Consider the following 11,081-nt stretch of genomic DNA (forward strand, 5'->3'; position numbering starts at 1 on the left):
GGGCTTGGGACAACAATAAGCTGACCAAGACAACGAAAATGAAGATCTACCAGGCATGTGTACTCAGCACTCTACTGTATGGAAGCGAGACCTGGACGCTATACACACGCCAAGAGCATCGCCTAAACATCTTTCACCTGCGCTGCCTCCGAAAAATCCTCCGCATCAAATGGCAGAATCATATCCCCAACAAAGATGTCCTCAGGCAAGCAGGAATACCAAGCATGTTTGCACTCCTCACACAAAGACGTATGAGATGGCTTGGGCATGTTAGCCGTATGAAAGATGGCAGAATCCCCAAGGGCATACTCTACGGAGAGCTTGCTAGGGTACTAGGTCTGTGGGTAGACCGATCTTACGATACAAGGTGTTTGCAAAAGGGACATGAAGGCCTGCAACATCAATATTAGCGGTTGGGAGGCAGTTGCCGGCAACCGTGGAGAATGGCGACGTACCGTAAAAGAGGGAATACAAAGGAGTGACAGAGAGAGAGAGGAGAAATGGAAAGAAAGGAAGAGACGTAAACAAGAGACTATGGCACTACAACCAGCCAGGAACAGTCTTCGCTACATTTGCGGTACCTGCCAGAGGGAGTGTTTGTCCAGGATAGGACTACACAGCCACAGCAGGAAATTTATCAGGACATGAAATATAAAAGCCGGACTAGACCCTCAAAAAAAAAAAAAAAAAAAACATACGCAACTCCATTGTCCCCCGAGACAGAAAGGATGCCAATACAATACAAAATTGGCTATACTTCTATCCACAAAATATTTTAACAATTTTTTTTATATAATCCCTAATAATATTTCATTATAAGAGTACAGTAGGATGTTTTTTTACACACATCGAATGGCTATGGAGGTCCATCCAAATAAAACAGGTTTCAAAAGGGTTCACAGGTGAAAAATGTTTGAGAACCACTGAGTTAGAATCATGTCTATCCCTTTTTTAAACAAATACATTTCTTAAAACTTCTCCCTCCTGTGTTGTCTTCTTTTTGTGCTTATTGTCTTATATTGTATTTTTTTTTCCTCCAACAGCTCATTAAAAGATCTGCGTGATGGCTGGCCATGCCTGTTATTCGTTTGATAGCGGTAACTCTTAAATATATACATCTTTCCCTATTTCGCATGTTTGCTTTTTCGCATCCTTCCAGCTTGCTTTCTTCCTTCCTTCCTTTCCTTTTGCCTTGCTTTTCCTCTTTACCTTCTCTCTCTTTTACTCTTTTACTTGTTTCAGTCATTTGACTGCGGCCATGCTGGAGCACCGCCTTTAATCAAGCAACTCAACCCCGGGACTTATTCTTTTGTAAGCTCAGTACTTATTCTATCAGTCTCTTTTGCCGAACCGCTAAGTAACGGGGACATAAACATACCAGCATCGGTTGTCAAGCAATGCTAGGGGGACAAACACAAACACACACACGCATATATATATATACATATATACGACGGGCTTCTTTCAGTTTCCGTCTACCAAATCCACTCACAAGGCTTTGATCGGCCCGAGGCTATAGTAGAAGACACTTTCCCAAGGTGCCATGCAGTGGGACTGAACCCGGAACCATGTGGTTGGTAAACAAGCTACTTACCACACAGCCACTCCTTCTTTGTTAATTGCTGTCTCTCTTCCTTCTTTGCTTATTTTTGTCTAATTTACCATTATCATCTTTTTCTTATTTCAAGCAGTGGTGGTGGACAAATACAAACACATACACCCATAGATATATATATATACATATATGCACAGACACATATGATAGGCTACTTTCTGCATCCATCTACTAAATCCACTAACAAGACTATAATAGAAGAGACTTGCCCAAGGTACCATGCCTTGTGATTGACCCAAAAGTACATAACTGTGAACAAACTTTTTTAACAGCTATGGCAACGCATGCCTGCTTTATTTACTTAAACTTTAGTCAGTTTGTCAAAGCAATTTTTTCTGTCTTTCTTTTCATTTTATTTTTATTATTAACCATTTCAGTAACTGGTACCGCCCCAGACACTCAGACTGTAAAATGGTCAGATATGAAAACTGGTTCAGATCCCGATGCATACATAGAAGGGTAGGTGAAATATTTAATTTCTATTAATCACCATCTTTGTCACAATCCTCGCTATCATCATCATCATCACAATCATCATCTGCATCGTTGGTTTAGAATTTTGGCTGATTTTTTTTTATTCCATTATTGGTGAGTTAAACAGGATTGCAATTCTATTATTTTTGAGGCTGGGATTACAAGCATCCCCTACTCCTGAATGAGATGCTAATCCATCACAGAGTTAATAATCCTTAAGTACCACTGACAAACATTCCCAGCTGAGTGTACTGGAATAATGTGAAATGAAGTGCCTTGCTCAAGAATGTTTGTCAGTGGTACTTAAGAAATCTCACCTTGGGAGCCAGATTACACAGCTTGAGGTAGACAGTTTGATCTGGCAGTTTTTCTACGATTGGATGCCCTTCCTAACGCCAACCACTCTGTGAGTGTAGTGGGTGCTTTTTACATGCCACCCGCACAGGTGCCAGATGGGGCTGGCAAACGGCCATGGACGGATGGTGCTTTTTACGTGCCACCGGCACAGGTGCCAGATGGGGCTGGCAAACGGCCATGGACGGATGGTGCTTTTTACGTGCCACCGGCACAGAGGCCAGGCGAGGCTGGCAACGGCCACGATTGGATGGTGCTTTTTACGTAGGTCACTGCATGAATTATGGGGTGACGGGGTCTTGATATTGTTTGCATACTGTAAAAAGCAATGTCCTTGTATTGTATTAGGTGGAGTTACTGTTTACGTTATTTGTTGCTGAAACATGGGCAGTACTTGAGTGGGCTGTCATTTAAAAGAAAAAGACAAAAGTAATATTCAGAAACAAATGAAGGTTGATGACAGGGAGAGCATTCAGATATCTAGAAGAACCTGCCTCAATATATCCCAGGTTAGCATAAAAAAAGGCAGTCATTAAAATGATGATGATGATGATGATGATGTATATGATTCTAGTGTTTGTCAGATTCATAATTCATTTTACAGGACCAATCTCATTGGGGAAATTGTAATTAATGGAAGCAAGAAATATTACCGACTTGACTTGAGTAGACAGCTTGAGCAAGGTCATCAACCGAGCGTAACAGTAAGTATTCTTATTATTTTTTACATTGTAGTCGTGCATGGCTGTGTAGTTAAGAAACTTGGTCAACAACTTTTTGGCCTTAGGTTCATACCCACTGTGTGGCACCTTGGGCAAATGTCTTCTTCTTTAGCTCCAGAATCTGTAGAGCAAGACTTGTTTGAGAACCACTGAGATAGAATCATGTCTATCCCTTTTTTAAACAAATACATTTCTTAAAACTTCTCCCTCCTGTGTTGTCTTCTTTGTTGTGCTTATCGTCTTATATTGTATTTCTTTTTTGGTAGATGGGAAATTTAAATATACATATATATTCTTTTGTTTTAGTCATTTGACTGCAGCCATGCTGGAGCACTGCCTTTAGTCAAATAAATCGACCCCAGGACTTATTCTTTGTAAACCTAGTACTTATTCTATCACTCTCTTTTTCCAAACCACTAAGTTACGGAGACCTATACATATCAACATTGGTTGTCAAGTGATGGTGGGGGGTGGGGACAAATACAGACACACAAAAATACACACACAGACACACATACATATATATATATATGTAAATGTAATATGTGACAATTATTTGGTAACCAAGATAAAACTCTGAGTTTCGGATGCCGAGGTGGAAATCCACACCACCATCTCTTCAGTTATCCGGCCATCGGAAAAACGCTATGAAAAAAGACCAGCGCTATTCAAATGAAGATGTGTACGCTTTTCTAGTGATGTATGCGTATGCACGTGGGTGTGCGAGTGCACATGTGTACGTATGAACAGGCACGCTTACGCCTTACCCTAATTAGCTGTCATTTGAATAGCACTTTTGTCTGAATAGCGTCAATAACACAGTAATTTCCCTTTTTCTTTTGGTCGGACAACTGAAGAGATAGTGGCATGGATTTCCACCTCGGCATCCAAAACTCAGAGTTTTATCTTGGCTACCAAATATCACATATTACATTTACAGATAAATTCCTCTATTTACATAATATTGAGGTCTCTTTCTTTCTTTTGTTATCTTACCGTTTTTACCAATATATATATATATATATAGGTCCCGGGTTGAGTCGGGGTTAACCACAGTAAATAAGGTACTCAATACATAGCAGAGTAAATTAATTTATTTTAAATCTGCCTAAATGTATAAATGCCAAAACTATTCTTGACACCAAGCTTCCTGATGATTTCATTTGAATGAAACAGTTCTAGTCCTGCAGAAGCTCCTTCTATAATAAAAAAAAAAAAAATATATATATATAATATATATATATATTGTTATATTTCGGAATGGTCATTTTGCCAGTTTAGCCAATAAAAACACATGCACTATATATTTGGTGTTATTTTGCTTCAGTTTTATTTATTTTTTACATTAATCTTAATTTTATTTTGGCCAGAGTTCTTTTGTCACACTCCTGTGACCGCATCAGTGGTCCTTTGTTTTCTTCTTTCTTATTTGTGTCTCTCTTTACTAACCGTCAGTCATTTTGTATTTCTATTGTATGTCTTCATTTGCGCATGCTTATATCTCTATGTGTGTCTATGTTTATTTAGTGTGTGTATGTGGGGAGATGCCTGTAATATTTGTATCTTCTGTTTATATATGTTCATGTAATTTGTATTTTGTTTTTGTTGTTTTTGTTTATTCTTATTTTGTTCATGTGTTTACATCCACTTATTATTATCATTACATATGCTTGTATGTATGTATGTATGCATGTATGTATAACAACAATACTAGTAATAATAATAATAAATCGAATCGAAAAAAAAATTTATATATATATAAAAATTCCTGCACAACAAATATTTAAACGTATATATATATATATATATATATATATATATATATATATATATATATATATATATAAATATATATATATATATATATATATAAATATATAAGTAAAAGAATTTTAATAACATCTTCATTCAGCTCCATTTATTTACTTATAATACACAAATTACTGCTCATTAACCCGGAGTTTCTACCTTTGAATAGGTCGCTACATCCTTGTTACTTGCATGAATTTTGCTACCCTGGTAACTGTTTATTGAATTTTTCATGTTAACTGTAAACAGAAGATAATTCATTCATCCATTTATATATATATATATATATACACACACAAACATATGACAGTTTTCATTCAGTTTCTGTCTACCAAATCCACTCATGGCTTTGGTCGACCCAAGGCTATACTAGAAGTCATTTGCCCAAGGTGCCATGCAGTGGGACTGAACTTGGAACCATGTGATTAGTAAGCACCCAGAGGCAGGGTAGAACAGTGTTCACCTAATTAGACATAGTTGACTTTTACCCATCTATATCACAAGAGTTACTGATCAAAGTACTTTCCTTTGCTAGATGCTTCACCGATTTTAGTGACAGAGACGTAGCTGCCATCTTAGATGCTAGTAAAATAGTGCTGTTCAATAAAGGTTGACATGGGTCAAGCAGTCTGACCCCGAGGGTTCCTTCATTATGGTGATGGGAGCCTATGACAGTGCTGACATTCCTGACCTCATTAGGCTCTACATTCTGAATACCTATTTCTTTATTACCCACAAGGGGCTAAACATAGAGGGGAAAAACAAGGACAGACATAGGTATTAAGTCGATTACATCGACCCCAGTGCGTAACTGGTACTTAATTTATCGACCCCGAAAGGATGAAAGGCAAAGTCCACCTCGGCGGAATTTGAACTCACAACGTAACGGCAGCCGAAATACCTATTTCTTTATTACCCACAAGGGGCTAAACACAGAGGGGAAAAACAAGGACAGACATAGGTATTAAGTCGATTACATCGACCCCAGTGCGTAACTGGTACTTAATTTATCGACCCCGAAAGGATGAAAGGCAAAGTCGACCTCGGCGGAATTTGAACTCACAACGTAACGGCAGCCGAAATACCGCTAAGCATTTCGCCCGACGTGCTAACATTTCTGCCAGCTCGCCACCTTTCTGAATACCTTAGGATAGAAGTTCCTTCCAGTGCTCTTTGGTCTCTACAGAGATGACACTCTGGCCATCTCCAGAGGAGCCAATAGGCACACCCTTGATAGGCTTAGAAAGGACCTGTCTAGCACACTAGGCTCCATGGGACACAATATAACAACAGACACCAACCTCACTATCGTAAACTTCACAGATGTCACACTAAACTTGGGCTCCAGTGCATACAGCATCTTCACATGTAGCCTAGCCTGAAAGCTGATGCTGCAAGGGAACCTGAGAGGTAAGTGAATCACACCTTGTCCCTTATACTACACTTCCTGACTAATTACTCTTCTCACAAATATACTCATCTTTATACATAAAACTGAAGTTGTGTGTGTGAGTGTCTGTCTCCTCCGATTTAGATTCCTAACTACTCCCACATTTTGCGGTGCAGTTTAACCAAAAGTGGGTATCTTATAGTCGTCATTCATATCGAGCCCTTCTGGGTATTAGCGTGCGTCTACAATTTAAAAAAAATTTACCATAATTTTTCCGCATTTTTAATGATTTTTGCTCGGGTTATATAAGGGAAGTAACTCTCTAAAAATGCTTATATAGTTATTTCCCTTAGAAACCCGAGCAACACTGGGCGATACTGCTAGTAGTACATAAAGCTACTTTTTCTTTTATGACAGCTAAATAAAAGAAATCATACCATAACTCTTACTTATGGATCTTGGTGCGTGCTTTTTTAATTGTAAGTAGTTTTTTTCTTCTTTCCTACTAAAAAAAAAATATCAAAAACAAAAACTCTCAATGCCATCACCAGAGTGAGCACCTTTTCAAACTCCACCCATCTAACACCCGTGGGCATATTTACAAAGTCAGAAAACAGCACAGCTCCCATGACTTTAGGGTTAGTGGTGGGGGAAGGGTATCTTTTTTTTCTTCACAAATGTAAATAAACCCAATCTGTTTCTTTAACGAGGGACATATTCATACAGCATAGAATGCTTTTAATTCAATAGACGCCAGTGATTGGTTAAAATTGCCGAAATGCAAGAAATTAAAGACGAAATATGTTATAAACTACAGAATTTTCTCAATAAAGCCAAGAGAAAATGAAGTTTTATAAACACATTCTACCAGTATACAAAGTTAAAAATATTTTAGTTACCTAGAAATTATGTTAAAAACTGCTGTTCAAACCGAAAAGATCTGGTTTCCACAGCATAACAATGACCAAGATTACAACATCTATGCTGAATGGAATGCCAGTCCATTGCATGGTTAACCACTAACAACCAACACCCTAACCACTAAGTATGTATTTAGCAAGAGTGTAATTTACTTTTAGTGGAGGCGCAATGGCCCAGTGGTTAGGACAGCGGACTCGCGGTCGTAGGATCGCGGTTTCGATTCCCAGACCAGGCGTTGTGAGTGTTTATTGAGCGAAAACACCTAAAAGCTCCACGAGGCTCCGGCAGGGGGTGGTGGTGATCCCTGCTGTACTCTTTCGCCACAACTTTTTCTCACTCTTACTTCCTGTTTCTGTTGTACCTGTATTTCAAAGGGTCGGCCTTGTCACTCTCTGTGTCACGCTGAATATCCCCGAGAACTACGTTAAGGGTACACGTGTCTGTGGAGTGCTCAGCCACTTACACGTTAATTTCACGAGCAGGCTGTTCCGTTGATTCGGATCAACCGGAACCCTCATCGTCGTAACCGACGGAGTGCTTCCATCCAATTTACTTTTAGTCTGAAGAGGAGAGGTAGTGTTCATGCATGGCAACTGTACATTCCTCCAAGAGAATTCCTATTGATGAGGTTGTTGATGTTCAGTGTAAGGAGGGATTTCCTTCGGAGTATAGGTGCGCAATGCAGGTATAGTTAAGGGTTCAAAATATTTGCTTTGAGATTGCAAGATCCTGGATTTGATCCCACTGTGTGGCATTGGGGGGGCAAATATTTTTTACTCTAGATCAGTGGTTTTCAACCAGGGTTCTGAGGAACCTTAGGGTTCCGCCAGTACAGTCCAGGGGTTCCGCAAGAAGTTACAAAACTGCTAAAATCGGCAGTAATTTTTAATTCTCCTGTACAGATATGTGTGCATAAGACTATTAAATTATTGCACAGGGATTCCTCGAGCCAGTGGAATGTTTCCTTGGGGTTCCGCTCCAGCAAAAAGTTTGAAAAGCACTGCTTTAGATACATGTTGATCCAAAGCCTTGGGTGTGAAATTGGTGAGGCAGGAATTTATGTGGAGACTTGTCAAGTGGATTGTGCCCATAATTCAAGGGTCCTGCCTTGTCACATATTCTTATACTGATTCTGCTTGGAATTATGGGCCATGTCTGTGGAGTACTCAGCCGCTGACATTACAATTCTATAATTCAATGAGTTATAGGCTCAGTTAATTGAATGGTGTCATTGTCCAAACCAATGTAAGCTATAGATATTATCCAACCATATTACACACACAAACACAACAGGCTTCTTTCAGTTTCTGTCTACCAAATCCACTCACAAGGCTTTGGTTAGTCTCAGGCTATAGTTGAGGACACTTACCCAAGGTGTCACGCAGTCGGATTGAACTTGGGACCATGTAGCTGGAAGCAAACTTCTTACCATGCAACCAGACTTGTGCATATATATACAATTAAATTTTCTAAATTTAATTTTTCTGTTTTATTATTATTCTTTTTAGGTCATCAAACATATTCCGTTTGAAACTGCTGAAGATGAAGAACAAGATATATTATCTACCTTGAAGGAAGACACACAAAAATATAAAAATATATACACACATTTTCTTTTTGTTCCTCTATAGTGAATCTTGTATGCATGAAGTGGATTTGATCCACCATAGCCAAATTTGAATCAACACTGCTACAGTGTTTTCTATACTTGATCCTTTCTAACCTCTTCTACTTCACGAAAAGCTAGAATGGAGACAACAAGACCACTAACTAAATCTATTGTTCTCAATGATATATCTATCCTTCTGGATCTTAATATAAGCAAGCACATTCCAAGCAAAAATCAGTCAGTCACATCGTTACTCAACCAAGCAGCTTCCCGTAATAACAAGCTGCTAAACAAAGATTCTTCACCCAAGAGTTCCAACACTATTCTTACCAATTCCAACCAAACATACAATAATAATAATAGAAATAGTATTGATAGTAGCAACATTCGTAACAGCATTAGTATTAGCAATGATAATATTAATAATAGCATTAGTCAGGTTAATAACAGTGGTAGTGTTGATGATAACAACAACAACATTTCTGTTGTCAGGGATATTGCCGGTTATAGTACATTTAATAATAATAACAATAATAGAAATAGTGTAGTGGTTAATGCTAGCAGTAATATTAACAGCAATCATAACAATAAAAACTCCATCTTAATCTCGGAGGAAAACCCTAACAGATTAAAGTTCTTGTCCAGTAATTCCAAAATTAAAAATTCCATTTACCAGTGTAAAATTTCTTCTGGTACTGATGTCTTCTTCTATATTGGTGCGACAACTTCTTGATTATCCCAGAGAATTTCCAATCATTATTCAACTTTCCGAGATAAGAGAAAACAACAAAGTACAGGACTAAGTAAATTGGTTTGGCGTCCTAAGGACAGCAATATAACTTTCAAGCTGGATTGGTCCATATTGTCTGTATCCTTTCCTTTTGATAAGGGCAGGAAATATTGTGGCATTTGTAATTCCGAACTCTTCTATATCCTTTTCGCCAAGTTCCCCTTGGTAAACACAATAATAGAAAAATCCTATAAGTGCAAGCATTGGCAGAAGCACACTTTCCACTAATATGAATGATGATTAATATAGATAACCTCTTTGATTTTAATAATTAGTTTCACGTCTACACCACTGCCATAGACAGATGCTTTCTGTCTACTCCGTTCCATGAAGCATTACTACTAAATATCGTTGGCGTATGTTTATCTCTTTCTCTCTACCCCCCCTCTCTCTCTCTCTATCATACGCACAATCAAACACACAGACACAAATTTGTCACCTCACTACTAAATATATTTGACAATTGTCCCCCCCCCACACACACAATTACGCACACACACACACAGAGACACAAATGCGGTTATATACATACACACACATAAACACTCAAACTCATTAACAAAAGCATACACCCGTGCATCCCCATACATTCAGCATACATATTGTCCCCTTCCTATTTTTAGAACTTTCTCCTTCCAACCAATGTTGACATCATTGCTTATAACGTATTATTTAAAATAAAAAACACTCATTATCACTGTGGACACCATGTGGGCAGTCATCAAAAAGTCTTTGTTCGTCTTGAGGCTGATATAGGTTCCTTGTCTTTCCTGATGAGAAGATGGCATAATGCACCCTTTATTCCTTCGGAATTAAGAATATGCAGTCTTCGAAACATGTGTCCAGAATAAAGGAATTTTGTTAAAATCTTCGTTCGACTCCATTCTTTCATTTATTCATATAAAGAAAACACACAAATTTCCACAGAAGAACACGGGGTTTCTGTCCTTGGCATGTAGCTTTAACCGTGTTTTCTGACGTGAATTTGCTACCCAGGTATCGGTTAACCGATTATCCATACTAGGATAATTCATTCACCTACTTAAATATATATATATGTATATATATATATATATATATATATATATATATATATAATCCTCCGATTTATATATATATATTATATATATATATATATATAATCCTCCGATTTTTTTCCCTCCGTCTTCCTTCTCTGGATCTTTCCTTTTCCTATGTTTCTGACGAAGAGCTCTGCTCGAAACGTAAAACCCTCCTTCTTCCCTTCCTTCCTGAGCGTCCAATAATACTATATTTGTTCCACGTCCTCGTGTTGTTGTATTTTCTCTTTGTGTTTTAATGTTTGGATTAACTTTATATATATATATATATATATATATATATATATGCTAGCTTAAGGTGACCCGCTCTACGCATGG

At 38.1% G+C, this 11,081-nt stretch overlaps 1 protein-coding gene across 3 annotated transcripts in view; it reads left to right on the plus strand.

Annotated features, from left to right (window-relative positions):
- LOC115222236 overlaps positions 1 to 10,536 on the plus strand; it is a 29,974-nt gene extending 19,438 nt beyond the window's left edge. For 2 of the 3 annotated variants that reach the window (XR_003882687.2, XR_005003111.1), the window contains exons 3-7: positions 1,044 to 1,097; positions 1,993 to 2,074; positions 3,048 to 3,147; positions 6,782 to 6,843; positions 8,794 to 10,536. Coding sequence is in view for 1 of the 3 variants with exons in the window: in XM_029792394.2 (XP_029648254.1) it covers positions 1,064 to 1,097; positions 1,993 to 2,074; positions 3,048 to 3,147; positions 8,794 to 8,916 (339 nt within the window). In the remaining 2 variants the exon portion in view is untranslated. The remainder of the gene's footprint in view (positions 1 to 1,043; positions 1,098 to 1,992; positions 2,075 to 3,047; positions 3,148 to 6,781; positions 6,844 to 8,793) is intronic. The other variant, XM_029792394.2, reaches the window with a different exon arrangement.
- Positions 10,537 to 11,081: the final 545 nt, after the last annotated feature.

Source organism: Octopus sinensis, linkage group LG19 (genome assembly GCF_006345805.1).
Source record: "Octopus sinensis linkage group LG19, ASM634580v1, whole genome shotgun sequence".
NCBI classification, from domain to species: Eukaryota; Metazoa; Mollusca; class Cephalopoda; order Octopoda; family Octopodidae; genus Octopus; species Octopus sinensis.